Source organism: Rutidosis leptorrhynchoides, chromosome 5 (genome assembly GCF_046630445.1).
Source record: "Rutidosis leptorrhynchoides isolate AG116_Rl617_1_P2 chromosome 5, CSIRO_AGI_Rlap_v1, whole genome shotgun sequence".
Classification (NCBI taxonomy): domain Eukaryota; kingdom Viridiplantae; phylum Streptophyta; class Magnoliopsida; order Asterales; family Asteraceae; genus Rutidosis; species Rutidosis leptorrhynchoides.
This window is the reverse complement of record NC_092337.1, coordinates 102,080,447-102,103,142: the sequence shown is the minus strand read 5'-3', so window position 1 is coordinate 102,103,142 and position 22,696 is coordinate 102,080,447. Positions and strand designations below refer to the sequence as shown.

Sequence of the window (22,696 nt, the reverse complement as noted above, 5' to 3'; positions counted from 1 at the left end):
TGTTGTTAACACACACAAAAAAGGTGTTGTAATGAAAGTTAATTATTATTTTTAAGGTAACGTTTCACTTTTAAACATGTTAACGAATGCGTTAGATAAAATCTAGTTTAAATAATCTACTAGTGAAATGACCCGTGAAACCACGGGTTTGTTTAAACGAAACAGCTTAATAATATGTTTTAGGTATTAAGTGAACGTAAATGATAAAGTTATTTAGTTTAATGACCCGTGAAACCACAGATTCTGACTAAGAAACTCGTCAGTTGAACATTTCATCAAACACCTAAAATGCATATTAAACAATTCACATCTAATCATAAGATTATATTGGTTGTCATTTTATTTTAAAAGTGTAAATTAGAATATAAATTTAGAATTAGTTTCCTTCTATCTAAACTTTTATACCTTCTCGTACCCATTTCAAAATAATTAATTAAAATAATTCAAAATTATTTAATTTTAATAATTAAAATAATTATTAATAAGATTTAATAATAATAATTAATTAATTAAATTTAATTTTAATTTAAAATTATTTAAATTAATGACATCATCTATCATGTGTAAATTTTTTTTCTTTTTTTTTAAAAAAAAAATTTAATAAAGAAATTAGTCTAATAATGACATTATTATTATAGATAAAGTCTTAACGAATGCATATCACGACATTATGCTAAAACTTCTCCAATGTTTATGGTTAAGTTACAAAACAAAAGAGTAAACTACACAACTCCTCACCCCGAAGTAAATGTCTTCCTCATATCCAACATAAATACATAAGTACAATATAAATATAACATACCTCTCCATAAAACTTATATTAATAATTAAATAAATAAATACATATTTGCGTGCGTATATAAATTTATAGACAGACATACATATATATATATATATATATATATATATATATATATATATATATATATATATATATATATATATATATATTACCTTCTTGCCTTCTCTATATATAACCACATTTTTCCTTCAACTTTTATAACTTAGAATATATCTACACACCTCACAAACCATATTTACAGAAACTCGATTATAATCGAATTATAGATATTCACTGGTTATATTTATAATGTCGAGCAGAAGATCAAGACAGTCATCATCAGGTGCTTCGAGAATAACCGATGATCAAATCGTACAACTCATCTCCAAGTTACAACAACTTCTTCCAGGCACTCGTATCCAACGATCTAACAAGGTTAGCTTGTTACCTTATTGTGATTAATATCATCATTTTATTTAATTATTAGTTTTCTTATGTTTCATTAAAAATGCAGGCATCAGCTTCAAAGGTGTTGCAAGAGACGTGCTCATATGTAAGAAGTTTGCATAGGGAGGTTGATGATCTTAGCGACCGATTATCGCAATTGTTATCCACCATTGATGCTGATAGCCCTGAAGCTTCAATTATTCGAAGTTTAATTATGTAAAATGCACATCTCTACATATATATTTAATTATTAATTTGTTAGGTTCTTGAGTAAGCATAATTCGGGTAAGTTAATCTCTTAGTTAATCCTTCATCTCCGTAGGGTTTACTCTAATTAATAACCCATGTTACGTGTACTATTATTATAGTATTGTACTGGAATAATAATACTACGTAATTAATGATTCCTTAATAAAAATAATCACACTCATATATAGTGTATCTTAAGTTTTGTGGAAATATTAATATTGTTTGTATCATCATCATAATATTACGTAGTTTTTGGGAGATGAGGTGCTTAATTAATTTCTACGGAGTATGTATCACGCACAATTAAATGTCATGGATAATATATTGTGAAAATTGGTTATGTTACTATCAACCATGTGGCCTAGTGTTAGGTTTGGCGTTTCCCCTAAAATATTTTCAATAGTTTGGGTTTAAATTTTTAGTAATAAGAGTATTTCCAATCATGACGCACACATTTAGATTAACACATTTTCATGTTAGCGCTACATCACTATTTTCTTCTCATTTATCTTCCTATCATTAACCCATCACATACGCTCTCAAATAACATCCTTCCTCAACTACTAAAAATAAATTAATTATATCAAAGTATAAATTTAAAAACAAAATGTACAATTAAATAAAGCAAGATCATTCGTGTTTGTTTATGCTTGAATTCCACGAAATAGATGGCGAGAATGGAATTGGGGAATGATTAACAACCAATTTAGCAAGGTGCTTGAAATTGACAATGGGATTAGCTGTATAAAGACACTCCTTTGGAAGTGCTCTAATACATTTTTTTTAAGTGTTCATATTAAGAGTTGAAATTGTCATATATAACCTGATTTATCATTGTATGTTTGAATAAAACTAAGCACAGTTTTGTATAACTTGAACAACAACAAAAGTCGAGGTTTGTATGGTAACGTTACTACTAACTAATATTATTAATTTTTCTTTTTGTATACAAAATTTTACTTGGTTAATATTATTTAAACAATAATAAAAATACAAGTAAAAACAAACAACAACAAGCACGTCGTGTGGCCTCACAGACAACCAAAAATCAAGCTAAATCCTACACAAATAACTAGGACTAGCAAAACCAAGAAAATCTAACGTCCCATCTAAACAAGAACAAAAACTACAGCCAGCTCGACTTCATTCCAAACGGAGTTGATGCCATAGTAACCTTTCTCCCCACCACAAACTTAACCGTTTCCTCTGTATCAGATTCAACATCACACGGTTCATTCACTCGGCCATATTATTAAGTTGTCAAAATAATTAATTAACCAACAGAAGTAGTGCAAGTTAGCCTTTAAAGAAAAAGAAAAAGTTAACACGGCTAAGAGTGCCTCATTTCATTTACGAGACGACGAGGATTATTTAGCTTATGATGTTGCGGTTCAAGAATTGTTTGATGTGAAACCAGTTGCCGAATATGCTCAAGTGGACGAGTCTTGTAAGTGGTCGTACATGGGTTCGGGTTCGGGACGATCGTTACAAAAAAGGGGTTTTTTCGTTGAGTTTAAAATACGCGGTTTCAGTCCTCCTCCGTCGGGTACTTTCACCTGTGTCGAGACCAGCATCGGTTCGAACTTTCGTTCAAGGCTTGTGGGGGTAATGGTGTCGACACCAACAACACCGGCAACGAGGTCCCCTTGTCTTGTCTCATTTTTAGAGATGTGGATGACAATGTCGGTTAGTGGGGTTGGTTTCTCCTCTTTGTTAGTTGTTGTATTCATAGTTAGTTAGTTTCTTTTTTCATGTTTTTAGTTTGTTTGTCGTGTTGGTCGTTGGCTCTCAGCGGGATTCGGGTTTAGTTAGTTCCTCTTAGGATTCTGTTGTTAGGTTCGTTTTTACTGCTTTCGAGCCCTGACCGCGATTGTTTATTGTTTTTCGTTTTCTGTTATCAAGAAAAAGATTTTATTATAAAAAGTCATTCGTTTTTTCGGAAAAAGAAAGGCAATGCAAGTTGTTTCTAAGCTTTATATTTGCACAATCTGATGTCTCATTCAAAATTAAACATGTAGGTCTTAGTGATAAGGTGACTATAATGAACGCACATTGTCAGTTGTCTCTACGAAAGTGATGTAACTGCCGCTCTAACTATTTTTATTGTTAAATACTTATTTATTATAATTATATTCTTTTTCTTTTTTATATTTATAATACAGAATGCAGATATAGACATATATATATATATATATATATATATACACACTAGTGAAATGACCCGTGAAAACACGGGTTTGTTTAAACGAAACAGTTTAATGATATATTTTAGTTATTAAGTGATTGTAAATGTTAAACTCATTTAGTTTATTGTCCCGTAGAACCAGGGATTCCGACTATGAAACTTGACGTTGATTTTACAAACATAAATTTCGCTCAAAGTTGAATATTTATATTAATATTCTTAATAATAATGATAAATATTAATAATAATCAATGTCTTTTAAATTTTTTTAGAAAAATAAAATTACAATTTATGAGAGATTAATATTTTCTTTTATAAAAAATTTTGTATTATTTTTTAATTAAATTAATATATAATTATGATATCATCATTATGAAAAGTAAAGAGTAATTTAGCTTAATGATAATGTTATCATTTTAGAGGTTTATTAGACTATATATATGATAATATATATATATATATATATATATATATATATATATATATATATATATATATATATATATATATATATATATATATATAGAGAGAGAGAGAGAGAGGCAATTTGAGAAAAGATCCATAACAATTTACCAATATTGATTTTTATAACGGATTAAACGCAGTGGCGACTTTAGGTGAACACCCGTGGGGTTCCGTAACACTACTAGTTTTTCGAAATTCATCACAAAATTTTTATTTTATATGTATAGGGCACCACTAAATATAATAGTGAGACCTCATAAATTTTTAGATATTATAGTTTAATAGTTTGGACTACTAAAGTGTTTGAAATTAACTCACTTATGATATGATCTTATAGTACGAGTCATTGAATATACTAGATATAAAAATAAACAAACCCTTGTCCAATTCCAATTCTTATTTTTTTTTTTTTTTACTTCCTTCTACATAACAATTTTTTTACTTCATCCTAAGGATATCAATGAATCGGATATGGATCGGATATGGATCGGGTGAGGGTGTGAAGCCATATCCATAGTCATTTAGTTTTTGTTCATCCATATCCTGTTAAATTTAGTTCATCAATCTAAATCCATATCCAGTGGGTTAAGCGGGTTAATGGATATCCATTAGATATTTAAGAAATCTTACAATATTTTCAAATATATAATGAAAATAAAAACGTAATATAACATGACATAATTTACAATTCTTCCACCAGAATGTGTAATATTTATCAATGAATATATTTGTTAAATTTACTATTATATATTGATATAAATTATGTGTAATTTTTATTTTAGGTTGAAATATACATGTTTTATTGAGAAAACTTATAGTGAATTTATTATATAGTTGCAAGTAAAATGTATGTGTAATGGTAAATATATTTGTAATAGTTATTGTATATGAATCTCTAATCTCATCAATCATAACTACCTAACTTATTCTTTTTTTAAAGTCGGGAAAAACTGCAATTTATAGCTAATGTTAATGTTATGTGATTCATATTGATAATCGGTTATAAATTGCAATTGCTACTGTATAGGTCATTGGCTAAAATAATACTCCCTCCGTCCCAAAATAAGTGTCATATTTGACTTTTCAAAGTCAATCTTTTAAGTTTTGACTTCAAATATTTTATAGTTTTTGCTATATAATTTTTAATAAAAATCATATGAATAGATTCATTTTTTAATTGTCTTTTCATTGATATAACTTTCATCACTTATTTTATAACACAAAAAAGATATATGAAGTCAAAGTTGACGAAGAAAGACTTAAAAAGTCAAACCAGGACATTTATTTTAGGACGGAGAGAGTATTTTAAAAGTACTGTTGTATAGGCCATTGCTATTTTAAAAATTGCTACTGTATGTGGCATTAATTGCTAATGCATATGAACAACCTTGCTAATATTATCAAAAGTTTTTATCAGTGGCGACTTTAGGTGAAGACCCGCGGGGTCCCGTGATACCACTAGTTTTTCGAAATTTATCACAAAATTTTTATTTTATATGTATAGGGCATCACTAAATATAATAGTGAGACCTCATCAATTTTTAGAGATTAAAGTTTAATAGTTTGGACTACTAAAATGTTTGTAATTAACCTACTTATGATATGATCTTATAGTATGAGTCATTAAACATATTATATATAAAAATAAACAAACCCTTGTCCAATTTCAATTCTAATATTTTTTTTTACTTCTTCATAACGATTTCTTACGATTCTATCTTTAATCCTTCATCCTAAGGATGTCAATGGATCGGATATGGATCGGGTGAGGGCGTGAAGCCATATCCATAGCCATTTAGTTTTTGTTCATCCATATACATATCCATATCCAGTTAAATTTAGTTCATCAATCTATATCCATATCCAGTGGGTTAATCGGGTTAATGGATATCCATTGGATATTTAAGAAATCTTACAATATTTTCAAATACATAATGAAAATAAAAACGTAATATAACATGACATAATTTACAATTCTTCCACCAGAATGTGTACTATTTTTCTATGAATATAATTTGTTAAATTTACTATCATATATTGAGACAAATTATGTGTAATTTTTATTTTAGGTTGAAATATACATGTTTTATTGTGAAAACTTATAGTGAATTTATTGTATGGTTGCAAGTAAAATGTATGTGTAATGGTAAATATATTTGTAATAGTTATTGTATATGAATCTCTAATCTCATCAATCATAACTACCTAACTTATTCTTTTTTTTTTTATTCGGGAAAAACTGCAATTTTACAGCTAATGTTAATGTTATGTGATTCATATAGATAATAGGTTATAAATTGCAATTTAAAATTGCTATTATAAAATTGCTACTGTATAGGTCATTGGTAAAATAATATTTTAAAATTGTTGCTGTATAGGCCATTGTTATTTTAAAATTGCTATTGTATGTGGCATTAATTGCTAATGCATATGAACAACCTTATATTTTGCGAGTATTATTCAATTTTATGTTTGTGTTTTGGGAACGATCCGACCCGACCCGATTTGATCGGACACATTCAATATTTTGTGCAAGAAAGTTATCAAATAAAATTTTGAGACCCCATTGAGTTTTGATCCTAGAATCGCCACTGATTAAACGAATAAGGTTTTTCTTGATCTATCCATATAATGTGGGTGTGCTTTTGAGCTTATGATTTTAACTATTACAACGTTCAATAACTTATACACAAAGTTTTAGACATCATAAGATGAACATTTAAATTAAAATCACTAAACTCTATCTCCTTTCTCCCTCCAATCCCCTAAATCAGCTATCATAGTTCGCCTTTTCGGCCGCCACCCCTTCTTCCTTCCTTTTCTCAACAAAATTCCCTTATCACTCTTCTCTTTGCTATCTCTGCGGGTTAGTAGCTCTACCACCATGGCCACGAATGACCATCGACATCTCACCAGAGTTGTTTCCATGTTTTATTCCGCTAACTTTATTTCTTCCTTTTTCCTTCCCTCTCCTACCCGTAGGCCTCCTTCTAACATCCTTGTCTCCCTTCCTTTTCATTTACCGATCAGGCAGAGGTAATTCCTGACGATGAGTGAGTGTTCCTGCTAGTTAAACCTTTCTCACGCCATTCTCACCATGAGGGAGGGTTTAGAAGCGTTTGGATGTTTTTTCGATGAGGGGGTCACTTTGTTCGCCGGTTGGCGTGTGGTTTTCTCCGGCAGTGGACACTCCTTCATTTTCTGATGGATTGTGGTCCGACCAGCGGCCATAGCCTTCTCCATCGCCGTTCTCGTGGTAGGGTTGGCTATGGCAGCATGGATTCTCCTTTTTCGTCTGTTCCGTATAATTTTTTGGTGTGTCAGCCACTGGATTCACCTGTAGTGGTGGTGACTTGTGGTTCCACCACTCCGTTGGTAGTGACAATCGGTTGTTACGGTTGTGACGTTCCCATGTCATCTCCATTAATTGCTCATGTGATGTGTTCGGTGGTGGAGTACGACCCTGCTGGTGGTGACCACGAGTGAAAGTTGTTTCATGGTGGTGTTATGTTTGCCTCTGTCATCAGATCGGGTGGTCCACCACCTAGTTAATGGTGGCTGTCCGTTGCTGAAGGGGGAGGGGGGAGATGGTGGTGAGTGTGCTTTTTCACAGGAATATTGTGTTTCTTATTGTGAGTGTATTTTGGATTCATTCCTTTCTAATGGCTCCCTCGGGTTTAGATCAAGCAGTGATCTCACAATTGGATATCTGGTTGTATCGGTCACAATTTTTCGGTAATTTGTTGGTTATATATCGGTTTTTGTGGGTGGTGATCACCTTTAGACAGTTCATGTTGCCTCTTTTGTTACTGGTGATGATCTATTACGATGGTGGTTAGCATTCTCAGGATCACTATAGACGTATTGTATGTTAGTTGAGTCATTTAGTGTAGTCGGTACTTTAATTCCCTTTGTTATAGCTTTAGTTTTCTTTTAAATCCTAGTTAGATGTATTTTTCACCCTGTAGTGAGGTCATTTGTTTTAGGTTTGTTAGGTTGGCTAGGGCTCATTTTCAACTTTGTTGTATTGGTTGCACTTGTTGATCTTCTGATCTGTAACACCACCCATTTTTTAGTTAAAAACACACCGGAAACTTTATATTACATAATGTTACAAAACCATAGTTAAATATTATAGTACAACATGGTTATTACAAACCAAGGGGTGTTACGTTAATGCAAAAACCATTTGTTGGTTGAATATCGGGTTAAGAACTAAACGACAATATTACGCTTAACCGATAATGATGTTTTGATGATGACACATAGACTTAAGTGATGTTAGATATCTTAACATAAAACACGCAAGTTCACTAATCCATGCTTGATCTTGAAAATGACCAAAACAAACTGCAAATAAAATTGGATTAGAATACGTGTGGTCGAAGCACGGCTGACCTCAGTATCGACCGTAGGACCCTCATTAAGATTGCAAAGCTGTTTTATGAAAACCAGTTGCACGGTCAACCTCACGGTCGACCATGGTGGGAACCGCAAATCTTGCTGTTAAGGATTTCATCCCAATAAAGATCTCCCACTTCTGGGCATCTATAATTCATGAAACATAGTTCAACATACTTAGAATTGGTGCCGTTTTCATATCCAAAAGAGGTTTGGTCATAAGAGCGCTAAAATCGGTTAATCACAACTAATGATACATTAATGACGTTTTAACCGTAATTAGCAATAACACATAAGTGTTATATATTAACTTGTGATCTTAAAATCTATATTAACATACTTAGGAAGATCAACAAGTAGTAACACATGTAGGGTTATGTCACTAGAACACTAATTACACTATATGACTAGTTAAGTGACATTTTGACAAAATCAACCAATGAAGACTTTTGAACCTAAATCACATTTAGATGGTCACCAAGTCCCAATCTAGAGTTGCTCAGCCCTTGTACATGTGTTGGACAAAGCAATGTGACACACTAGAATCAAGTTTATGAAAGCTTTGTTCTAGTTGTTGTGCACACTTGCATTTATTTGATCTTTGAACTTAGATAAACTCTTTCCATGATCAAATGTGAGTATTACTTGTCTACATGCCAATTTCCTAATTGCCTAATACTCATCAATATAATAAATGTGACTTGTGCTAACATGATAAACATATTTAACATGCTTTGTGTTCTTGTTATATGTTTACTTATTCCAACATGATAAAGGTCACTAGTAAAACTTGTTCATACATAATAAACAAACTTAACATGCTTTGTGTTCTTGTTATATGTTTATTTGTTCTAATATGTTTAATGTGCTTTGTGAAACTTGTTTAATGTGATAAACATATTTAACATGCTTTGTGTTCTTGTTATATGTTTTGATATGTTAAACATGATTTAAAGTTCAAATGGTCCAAGTAGTTCATACTTCTCAAGTGTCATTTGGTCATAAGTGTATTTGGTTACTTGAAATGCAAAACCCACTAACACACATAATTGAGCTATAAAATGCAAAATGGCTAAAGTCAAGCAACATGGTTTAATACTTACTTATATGATGTCTTAATGTGTCTAACATGTCTTAATATGCTTAACTAGATAAGACATCACACTTACATTCAATTAATTGATACTTAAATTTGAATTGAAGGATTAAACATTGATTAAGTGGTCAATTGAATGAGAGAAGTTAATGTAGTGTTGACTAGCCAATTAGAAATCACCCATGTGTGTTGAATACAACCAAACTCTTATGACAAATCTGAGATTGCCTCAAATGACAATCAAGACACTTCTCCAAGAATTTTTGGTTTACCACTTTGAGAGTGTCAAGTCACTTTCAGGTGAATGGAACCAAAATTACTTCCATTTATTGCATGCTAGACTTGTATAGGATTCTAGGTATCTTTTGCAGGATATCAAGGAAGTAATAAGTCCAAAGAATCAAGTTTTGAACTGAGTCAAACGGCTATACAACGGATAGAATTTTTGGATTGGAGCACGCGCGGTCGAAGGGCGGTCGACTGTGACCACGACCGCATGACTAACGGCTATATTTTGAATTTCCCTATAAATAGCAAGTCTTGGGATCATTTGAACTTGGCCCTCTTGCACACTTCAAAGCCCTTATCCCAGTGATCACAAAGCTCTTAAACTACAATCATATTGTGATCAAGCAAGAGATGATTCTATAATCTTAGAGATATAGAATTCAATTTGTAAACTTACTAAACACTTTCATATCTTGTAAGTTTACATAGTATTGTAATGTCCTTAGAATTGTATTAGGATCATTAACATTACTAGTGTAGGTTTTGTACTTGTAACGAGAAGCATACACTAGCTTAGCTATCATCTTCCTTAACGGGAACTAGGAAGTTGATTAATCTCATTGGAGATTAATACTTGTCCAAGGTGAAGACTAGTTGATCTAAGCTAGGATTAATCTTTCGAAGGGACTGAAAGATTAGACTTGTTGTCAAGGTATAAGTACAAGGCTTGTAATGGATTCTTCACCGGATTTGAAGAAAGAAGCTTTAGTGAAGCAAAATCCCGATTAGTGAATCGGAGAGTGGATTAAGGTGGATTAGTTAACATCCACTCGAACCACTATAAATCTTTGTGTTATCTTCTTTACTTTACAACGTACATACTCTTGAACATAAACACAACACACATTAAAGTTTGAGTTAAAGTGATTAGTCAAAACGATCAAAATACTTGATTAATCGAAAAAGTTTTATAAAACGTATCAAGTAACTATTCACCCCCCCTAGTTACTTACAATTGGTATCAGAGCGGTTGCTCGAATCATTGCTCTAAAAAAACGTTTTTGATTGTGTTGAAAATCATTTCGTGCAAAAACTCGAGTCAAAGATTCTTGGGTCAACTCAAACTATGAGGTACATAGAAGAATTGGTGAAAAAAGCACCAATCTTTGATGAGAAGGATATTGATGTGTGGAAATTGAGATTTGAGACATTTCTCAAATCTAAAGATTACTGCTTGTGGAGAATTATCAAAGTCGGAGACTTTGTTCCACAAGGGAGCTTAAACACAATGAGCTCAACATTCCAACACAATGAAGTATTGAAGCAAGTTGATGATATTTCATTACTTCATGGAGTTCTTCCAAGTGAAGAAAGATTCAAATACTTTCATGTGAAAGTGCAAAGGAATGTTGGGATATATTGTGTTCACAAGATGAAAGAAGATCTTCAAGGGTTAAGAACACTAGAAGAATGGGTGAAGATCTTGATGATAATTGGGAAGAAGCTCAAGAAGAAGAGTTAGATGGAAATGAAGACATTTGTCGTATGGGTTCTTGGGATCAAGGTGATCATAGTGAAGATGAAATGGAATCTAGCTATCAAGGAGAAGAACTCACATTCATGGAATGTAATAAGGTACATGTATTCTATCCATCTAAATATGAAGATTTGCTAGATGATTACAAAGCCATAAAATATGTATATGATAGAAGTTGTGACAAAATAAAGCTTTTTAAAAAAGAGTTACTAAGGGTTAATAAACTTAACCAAACTTTGATTGAAGAAAACAATTTTCTAAAAGGAAATCTTGAATACTTTTCAAAAGGAAAAATGAAGATGAATTCAAGTCACAACTCTAACAATTACAACTTATGTAATCAAAGTCCATTGTCTATAATTAGAAACATTGAAAACTTGGGAAGAATGGACCAAACTAGCAAATCAATGGAGGAAATTAGTCAAGGGTTGGGTAATTTAAGAATTAACCAAAATCAATGATCAAAATGAAAATAAGAATAACCTTTTTCAAAATTGACAAAGTTAATAAGAGGTTTTCTTACAAGAGAAAGATTGATTTTAAAATACTCCAAGTGGAGTCCTTGACTTGATCAAAACTTGTAATTAGGATTGTATGCTTACTTGAATCGATATTGCATGCTAAATACAAATTGAAACGTTTTATGTGTATAACTATATGTGTGTGTGTGTGTGTGTATATGTATATATATATATATATATATATATATATATATATATATATATATATATATATATATATATATATATATAAATACAATATTACGTGTCATTGGTGATGAAATGTCGGATGGACATGATCACTCAATCTTAGGAAATGATACTTGTCCTCAAGTATTCTATAGAATGAGAGAATCGTCAAAACACGCCACGAAAGAAGACAAAGTGCAAAACAAAATCTCCTGAAACCATGCGGTTGAAGGAAGGCCGACCGTGGAGTGAACCGTAGGAATAATTCCAAAATTTCAAATTGCACGACTGAGGTTGGGGTCGACCATCGTTTGACCGGGCGATGTCTGACGTTTTAGTTTAACCCACTGTTGAACCTTTATTCCTCACTTTCACCCAAATCAAATTACACACCTCTCTCCACGGCTGAGAAGGACGAACCGCAAGTGAAGAACTCCGAATCTCTCAAACTCAATTCCTTCAATCAGTATGATTATCCTTCAATTTTCTTTCGTTCAATTGTTGTTATATGATGATTTCTTCACCCCTAAATGAAGAAAACCCTAGGTAGAATAGTTCTAAACCTAGGATTGGTGCTTGTAGTCAAATTAGTTTTTAAAATTACTTAGAAACGATTTTGATAGCGATTAACAATGCATTGATTCGAATGTTATGAACTCTAGGGGTAATTATACATCTAGATTAAGTTTTCGCCAAAATCATTGTTCATATGTTGAAACTTGCATTATTGCTAGTTAAATGAGATAACATTGAATATCTAAACATGTTTATGTTAATGATAGTCTTGCTAATCTATAACATATGAATCTTGAGAAAACCTTAATCTAAATGCAAACTCATTATCACTAATGAAGATGTGAAAATGTGAAGAATGTTAACATCAAAACATAAGAGTAATGATGATAACTTAGTTTGCAAAAATGTGATGCTTACAATTGAATGAGCTTGATTTATGATTAGTCATTGTTCTTATAAAAAATGGCAAGCAAAGGAAAGGGAGTGTACAACCTTCCCGTAAGACAAAAGAGGTCCACTTACAATCGAAAAGTTGTAAGCTCAAGACAAATTGCGGAAGGAAAAAGTGTCAACATCGATGACTTTCCAGATATGGCTCTTGCATTCTCAAATCTCAACTGGGATATCTTTCTAAAGCTACAAGGATGTATAATGTTCCAAAAGAAACTAATTGAGGCCTTCCATATGGAATGTTACTCAACAATCTCTTTTGTCACTTCAAAGTGTCACACGAAGATCAGATCCCTCCATCTCATCTACCGCTCAATCGAAACTCAATTAATAAAATCGGATACGACTCAGAAGGTCAACAAGAGAGCAACTCAAAAACCGATGAACAAGTTTTTGATGAGTTAATCTACTTAAATGAGATCTCTGACAGTGACGAAGAACCCGTGTTAGAAAGATTTGTGGGCTACACCTTGGATGTTGATAAACAGATCAACCGAATCTATCAAAATCAAAAGAAGATAGTTAAATATCAATTCAAAATTCGACAGCTTCTGAAGAAAGAAAGAAAGGCATTTTCATGCCAATCTAGCACTACCACAAGAAGTGTAGAAGAAGAAAGCTCGAATAGACGTCAAATCTAGAGTCTAATGTTGATAGTTCTAAACTTAATCTACCACTTGTTATACTTGAATTTCGTGTATGTGCTTGTACAATCAAACAACTTTGGTTAAAATAATAACATTCATTTCTCAGCAAGCATGCGGTTTATCTACGGTCGACCGTGACCTCGACCGTACTTGCAGCTGAGAAATTTTCTCTCTCTTTAAAAAAAAAATTAAATGCACATTTGGATTCTCTTTTATGAAATAAAATTCTGAATGCTAAGCGTATAATAAACATATATTATCATTCATTAATATGATTCAAGTCCTCAAAGAATTCAATTTCACCAAAAGGGTAAGAAAGATTAAATGAAGGCTAATCTTGATTCCTTTATAAGAAGTACTTGATCATAAGAGACATTTTCAACCTTATTCCCAAAATGAGCCACTCCCCTACTAACCACTTCCTTAATGATCTTTCTTCATCACCCTCAAACTCACCCGATTCATCAAAAGTTCTCAACCTTGAACTTCCATTGTCCGATCCATACAACATAAGTAGTCTCATCAACTACAATCGACTCTTGGTAAGTACTCGACCAATAATAGAAGGATGTCAAGTAGCTGTGGAACACTTTCCGGAGTTTCTCACAGAGAACTTTGCCACAATTCAATGGGATGTTTTCCTAACCCGTAAAGGGCCTATCCACTCTACTATGGTTCGTGAATTCTACTCCAACTATGAGTTCACCACAACCAACGAAATCAAATTTTGGTTGTTCAACAAAGAATACTCTTTGACATTAGCAGAATTTGGGAAAATTATGCATGTCCCCTCTGAAGGAGTAAAATTCTTCAGTCACAGTCCAAACTTAAACTGTCTCCCAGAATTCGTGTCAAAAGGCAATATCATTGGAATCTTTTGTCAATCCCCAATCAATCATGTATCCATTCAAAACAATGGACTTCATTCTTATCACCTTTCTCCCAAATATGACTTTTGGCTCAAAGTCATAAGTGAAAACATATTTTTCAAAACCGGTGATACTCCCACTCAAGTTCATGCAAGTGAAGCCACTCTCTTGGGGTGTCTCAGCCACCGACTTCCAGTTAACATGGCTTACTTCATGGCAAAAAGAATGAATGGACTAGTGCATGACGCATCACTCTCTCTTCCCTACGGAGCTCTTCTTACTCAGATGTTTAGGCATATAGGTATTCAAGCCTTACAAATTGAAGCTCTAACAACTACTCCTATCAGCTATGATTCTGTTAGACCTTTCAATGAGATGCTAGAAGATGAGAACACTCCAGCCTGGAGTGCAACTGGATCAGAAGAAAGCATGGAAGATGCTCAATTCATCTCCTTACTTTCACCTATCCAACGAACCTTGCTTCACCGACAAAATCGAAAAACTCACAGAATGATGAGAAAGTTCCTAGCCAAGTTTACATGTGGAGCAAGCACATCTCGTCCATTTGAGAATATCTAAACTTCTTCATGCAAATCTTGTCATATTGCTTTTATCTATCTTATTGTACTCGCTTTTTCCTAATCGTGAAATAAAATGTGTGCTTTGTGTGTTAAATCTTTCAGTTTCCACTATGTACAATTTAAGGGGGAGCAATTATCTAAGGGCGAGCTTAGTTCTAGGGGGAGCTAACATTTTTGCTTCGACAAAAGGGGGAGAAATATGGATAAGTGATGTTAACACTTGCATATTTATAGCAAAATATCTCTCATCACTTATATGTTTGTCATCATCAAAAAGGGGGAGAATGTTGGTTGAATATCGGGTTAAGAACTAAACGACAATATTACGCTTAACCGATAACAATGTTTTGATGATGACACATAAACTTAAGTGATGTTAGATATCTTAACATAAAACACGCAAGTTCACTAATCCATGCTTGATCTTGCAAATGACCAAAATAAACTACAAATAAAATTGGATTAGAATACGCGCGGTCGAAGCACGGCTGACAGCAGTATCGACCGTAGGACCCTCAGCAAGATTGCAACGCTGTTTTATGAAAACCAGTTGCACGGTCAACCTTACGGTCAACCGTGGTGGGAACCGCAAATTTTGCTATTAAGGATTTCATCCCAATAAAGATCTCCAACTTCCGGGCATTTATAATTCATGAAACATAGTTCAACATACTTAGAATTGGTGCCGTTTTCATATCCAAAAGAGGTTCCGTCATAAGAGCGCTAAAATCGGTTAATCACACCTAATGACACATTAATGACGTTTTAACCGTAATTAGCAATAACACATAAGTGTTATATATTAACTTGTGATCTTGAAATCTATATTAACATACTTAGGAAGATCAACAAGCAGTAACACATGTAGGGTTATGTCACTAGAACACTAATTACACTATATGACTAGTTAAGTGACATTTTGACAAAATCAACCAATGAAGACTTGTACACCTAAATCACATTTAGATGGTCACCAAGTCCCAATCTAGATTTGCTCAGCTCTTGTACATGTGTTGGACATTAATGTATGCTTATACATTAATCAAAGCAATGTGACACACTAGAATCAAGTTTATGAAAGCTTTTTTCTAGTTGTTGTGCACACTTGCATTTATTTGATCTTTGAACTTAGATAAACTCTTGCCATGATCAAATGTGAGTATTACTTGTCTACATGCTAATTGCCTAATTGCCTAATACTCATCAATATAATAAATGTGACATGTGCTAAGAAGATAAACATATTTAACATGCTTTGTGTTCTTGTTATATGTTTACTTATTCCAACATGATAAAGGTCACTAGTAAAACTTGTTCATACATAATAAACAAACTTAACATGCTTTGTGTTCTTGTTAAAAGTTTATTTGTTCTAATATGTTTAATGAGCTTTGTGAAACTTGTTTAATGTAATAAACATACTTAACATGCTTTGTGTTCTTGTTATATGTTTTGATATGTTAAACATGATTTAAAGTTCAAATGGTCCAAGTAGTTCATACTTCTCAAGTGTCATTTGGTCATAAGTGTATTTGGTTACTTGAAATGCAAAACCCACTAACACACATTAATTGAGCTATAAAATGCAAAATGGCTAAAGTCAAGCAACATGGTTTAATACTTACTTATATGATGTCTTAATGTGCCTAACATGTCTTAATATGCTTAACTAGATAAGACATCACACTTACATTCAATTAATTGATACTTAAATTTGAATTGAAGGATTAAACATTGATTAAGTGGTCAATTGAATGAGAGAAGTTAATGTAGTGTTGACTAGACAATTAGAAATCACCCATGTGTTGAATACAACCAAACTCTTATGACAAATTTGAGATTGCCTCAAATGACAATCAAGACACTTCTCCAAGAATGTTTGGTTTACCACTTTGAGAGTGTCAAGTCACTTTCAAGTGAATGGAACAAAAATTACTTCCATTTATTGCATGCTAGACTTGTATAGGATTCTAGGTATCTTTTGCAGGATATCAAGGAAGTAATAAGTCCAAAGAAGCAAGTTTTGAACTGAGTCAAACGGCTATACAATGGATAGAATTTTTGGACTAGAGCACGCGCGGTCGAAGGGCGGTCGACCGTGACCACGACCGTAGGACTAACGGCTATATTTTGAATTTCCCTATAAATAGCAAGTCTTGGAGATCATTTGAACTTGGCCCTCTTGCACACTTCAAAGCCCTTATCCCAGTGATCACAAAGCTCTTAAACTACAATCATATTGTGATCAAACAAGAGATGATTCTATAATCTTAGAGATATAGAATTCAATTTGTAAACTTACTAAACACTTTCATATCTTGTAAGTTTACTTAGTATTGTAATGTCCTTAGAATTGTATTAGGATCATTAACATTACTAGTGTAGGTTTTGTACTTATAACGAGAAGCATACACTAGCTTAGCTATCATCTTCCTTAACGGGAACTAGGAAGTTGATTAATCTCATTAGAGATTAATACTTGTCTAAGGTGAAGATGAGTTGATCTAAGTTAGGATTAATCTTTCAAAGGGACTGAAAGATTAGACTTGTTGTCAAGGTATAAGTACAAGGCTTGTAACGGATTCTTCATCGGATTTGAAGAACAAAGCTTTAGTGAAGCGAAATCCCGATTAGTGAATATGGGAGTGGATTAAGGTGGATTAGTTAACATCCACCCGAACCACTATAAATCTATGTGTTATGTTCTTTACTTTACAACTTACATACTCTTGAACATAAACACAACACACATCAAAGTTTGAGTTAAAGTGATTAGTCTAAACGATCAAAATACTTGATTAATCGAAAAAGTTTTATAAAACGTATCAAGTAACTATTCACCCCCCTCCCCTCTAGTTACTTACACCAATCTAAACATAATATTATTTTTTAAGAAGATATCATAGTAGATTCTTCAAACATATCCGGCACAACAAGCTCCTCCCGAAACCCTAGCATGCAATCCTACCCGTAGGGGAGGAAATTGTGATGACCCGGGAATTTCTGACCAAATTTAAACTTAATCTTTATATAATTTCGACACGATAAGCAAAGTCTATAATGTTGAGTCACAAAAATTTTGAACTGTTTCATATATTCAATCGACTTTCGACTGTTCCCGACGATTCACGAACAATTAATTGTAAATAGATATGTGGTGCGTATATATATACATAGTAATTGGAATTTATAATTTGTAATATTATATGTTGTAATGTGTATATATATATATATATATATATATATATATATATATATATATATATATATATATATATATATATATATATATATATATATATGTAATTAATATACTTATTTATGTAATAAAGTTTGATAAAACATAATTATAGATATAGTAATGTGAAAATTTATGTGTATGAATTCTATACATATATATTATTATATGTATGTTGTAATATATATAAAATTTATAAATATTAAATATTCAATATATATTATTATAATAGTAAATATTACATACTTTATTATATGTAAGGTTAAAATATTAAATTTTATTACAAGTTAAAATAAAATTGCTATGCTAATATTATTATTTACTTCCAATATTTATATCAACATTTATATTATTAATTATTAATATTATTATTTAAAGACACAACATAAAAATATGGAATTTGATACAAATTGATATATTATTATTACTTATATTATTATTATCCTTATTAGTTAGTATTATTATTATTATTATCAATAAAAATGTTATTGGTATCATCCTTCATTATTATTATGATTACTTATTATTATTATTATTATTATTATTATTATTATTATTATTATTATTATTATTAATATTTCTATTATTATTATTATTCATTATTATTATTATTAATATTTTAATATTAATAGTATCATTATTATTAATACATTTATTAATAATGTATTAATTATTATTATTAATTATCTATAAAATAGACAATATGTACTTTAGCTGTAATGGACTTTCCATCTGTTTTTCTTTATTTTCTGTTAACCCGTGATTACATGTCGATCCTATATCCATGCAAAGCAATCAAGTGAATCGATATCAGACTCAAAAAGCAGTCGATTGATTTATCATCATTCTCAAATATCAATTTTAATTTCACTGCAAAATGTTGAAATAAAATCACAGAAGTTGAAGAACACAGTTCAACCTTGTACGTGTTTTTTTTTTTTCAAAACTCGATTTTGCATTGTTTTCTAAAATCCATTAATGCAATTACATTAGGATTATGTTAGTCAATCTTTCTGTAAAGTAGCATCTTCCAATTCTTCGAATCAAACACGAATTTTCGAGTCAAAATTTTTAGATTAAAAAGTCAAACCATCGGTTCTTCTTAAAATTCGACTTTTAATCTGAGATTTAGGTTCAATTGACAAATCAATAAGTTTCTAAAAATTGTTTAAAATGTAATTCATGTTGTAAGTTTGATCTGAAAATGCCCATAAATTCGAATCAATGTTTGAGTTTTTGTCCGAAGCTCAGGGAGCTGTTATACGTTTTTTTTATATTATTTTTTTTTTCTTTCACTGATTCAACCGTCGATACAGTTGGTTCTTTTTCAAATGAGAGTTCTAAAACCAAATTAGATGTAGTTGTGATGATTGTTAAACGTATTGGTCGGTTCAAGCATTGAGGAAGAAGAATTAGGAATAGAAAAGCAAACGAGTTATAATTGATTCGAGTGGGTTATAATCAGAAAAACATATACAGTGTAATGGTTAGAGGGTTATGTCGGGGAACGAGAGGTCTGGGGTTCGAGCCCGAGCAAGGGCTGTTTTTTTTTTTGGAGATTCTTTCTTTTGAGGTAGTCAATTTTATTTACCATTATCATCATCATCATTATTATTATTATTATTATTATTATTATTATTATTATTATTATTATTATTATTATTATTATTATTATTATTATTATTATTATTATTATTATTATTATTATTATTATAATTATTATTATTATTATTATTATTATTAATAATGTTGTTGTTAATGTTGGTAATATTAATTATCATTATCATTACTGTTTTTGATATGAAAAGTATTATTATTAGTATTATCATTATCACCATTATCATTAGTAGTAAAATTATTAAAGTCATTATTATTACTATTATCAATATTAGCATTATTATTAGTACCATTATTTCTAAAGTAACTTTATTTTCAAACCTGTCGTTTATGTTAAAACTAATATTATCATTAAAAGTAACATCTTTACTATCATCATTATTAATAGAAGTATGATCAATATCATTATTATTAAAAAATATTATGATTACGACAATAAAAGTTTTAAAGATATTATCATTAAGATTATAAGAATATATCTAAGTGTATAGACTTAAAAACTATGGATAAAATTTTAATTTAAGAGAGTTACTAATTATTAGTATTTTTATTAATAAAGTTATTATCATTATTATTATTAGTGCATCATTATTATTATCAAAAACTATATTTTTTTTTTACAGATAAATATTCTATACTTATTACATGTAACAATATTTCACATAATTATATAAATAAATCTTACTAATATCATTTATTTAAAAACGTACATATAGCAAACTATTGATTTAAATTATAACACTAAACAATTATGTATATAAATAATTATGGATATATTAATATAACTATTTTGATATTAATCATTTTGAATATATACACAAATTAAATATATAATATATAAATTAAGATATAAAGTTGTTCGATTTCGATTATGTGTATTAATAAAGATACAAATGATATAGGTTCGTGAATCCGAGGCCAACCCTGCATTGTTCAATGTCGTCATATTTATTTTTACTACAAAATACAGTATTGTGAGTTTCATTAATCCCCTTTAAATGCTTTTGCAATATATATTTTTGGGACTGAGAATACATGCGCTGTTTTTATAACTGTTTTACGAAATAGACACAAGTAATTGAAACTACATTATATAGTTGAATGATCGAAATCGAATATGCCCCTTTTTATTAAGTCTGGTAATCTAAGAATTAGGGAACAGACACCCTAATTGACGCGAACTCTAAAGATAGATCTATCGGGCCCAACAAGCCCCATCCAAAGTACCGGATGCTTTAGTACTTCGAATTTATCATGTCCGAAAGAGGATCCAGGAATGATGGGGATATTCTTATATGCACATTGTGAATGTCGGTTACCAGGTGTTCAATCCATATGAATGATTTTTGTCTCTATGCATGGGACGTATGTTTATGAGAAATGGAAATATGAAATCTTGTGGTCTATTAAAATTATGAAATGATTATTTATGATAAACTAATGAACTCACCAACCTTTTGGTTGACACTTGAAAGCATGTTTATTCTCAGGTACGAAAGAAATCTTCCGCTGTGCATTTGCTCATTTTAGAGAAATTACTTGGAGTCATTCATGACATATTTCAAAAGACATTGCATTCGAGTCGTTGTGTTCATCAAGATTTTATTAAGTCAATTATAGTTAAATGTATTATGAAATGGTATGCATGCCGTCAACTTTCGATGTAATGAAAGATTGTCTTTTCAAAAACGAATGCAATGTTTGTAAATGTATCATATAGAGGTCAAGTACCTCGCGATGAAATCAACTGTTGTGAATCGTTTATAATCGATATGGACTTCGTCCGGATGGATTAGGACGGGTCTTCACAGTTGGTATCAGAGCGGTGGTCTTAGTGAACCGGGTCTGCATTAGTGTGTCTAACTGATAAGTCGTTAGGATGCATTAGTGAGTTTGGATTTCGACCGTGTCTGCATGTCAAAAGTTTTGCTTATCATTTTTGTCAGAAATCATTTGTTTATCATCCTTAGTAAATTACCTGCTTACTATTCTTTGTCTAGACACATCTTATTGCATTGACTGCATGAATAGTGTATAGACAAAATTCATATCTTAGCGTATCTGCTAATTCATATCTTAGCGTATCTGTTATTGTTATCTTTACCTGACAGCTTCCGTAGATTCCTTCGTAACTTATGAGATTTTAGTATTACATATGCATATGTAAATTATGTATTGAAGGATACTAATCTACATCCTATAATCTATTTCTTATCGAAAATCCTTCATCTGAGCGTACGAGATGAATCCTTCAACTAGTTCGAGTCCCTCGAATTCCGACAGCTATTTCGATAGTCATTCCGACAGTTATTCCGAATGGATAGTCATCTAAGCTCCGGAAGCAACGTCAGCAGAATGAATCAACCAATCATCCATCCCCAATTCATCTGGTGGATTCGTAGTCGACTTAATCAATGGAGACGCGCAGAAGGCGATCCCTTCCACTAACCGAATTCACCTTTTGGCGAAGAACCTGAAGCACTTACCGGCGAACCTGTTCGTAACACCATTTTCACCCTCACTTCTCGAATATTTCGCCACGACTATATCATCACTCAGATTCTAAACCTTATTCATCCGCTCGTTCCGACCGACAATCATCCCTGAGTAATACAAGAAGTCAATGAACTTCGCGCTCTAGTAATCAATTTGGAGAATATGGTGCAAAACGTACCAGCTTTAACAACATCACCAGCACCA

The 22,696-nt window shown here is 31.5% G+C and overlaps 1 protein-coding gene across 1 annotated transcript; it reads left to right on the top strand.

The window, feature by feature from the left end:
- The first annotated feature begins 982 nt into the window (after positions 1 to 982).
- On the top strand, positions 983 to 1,678 carry LOC139847670 (transcription factor PRE5-like). The gene is made up of 2 exons (XM_071837396.1): positions 983 to 1,216; positions 1,296 to 1,678. Exons 1-2 carry the CDS (start codon positions 1,091 to 1,093, stop codon positions 1,446 to 1,448), a joined length of 279 nt encoding a protein of 92 aa, XP_071693497.1. The 5' UTR covers positions 983 to 1,090; the 3' UTR covers positions 1,449 to 1,678.
- Positions 1,679 to 22,696: the final 21,018 nt, after the last annotated feature.

What these genes read in the sequence shown, in the direction of transcription:
- LOC139847670 (XM_071837396.1), top strand. Translation starts at nt 1,091, where the DNA reads ATGTCGAGCAGAAGATCAAGACAGTCATCATCAGGTGCTTCGAGAATA. An exon ending in GTATCCAACGATCTAACAAG is followed by an intron (nt 1,217 to 1,295) that starts GTTAGCTTGTTA and finishes TTAAAAATGCAG; the next exon opens with GCATCAGCTTCAAAGGTGTT.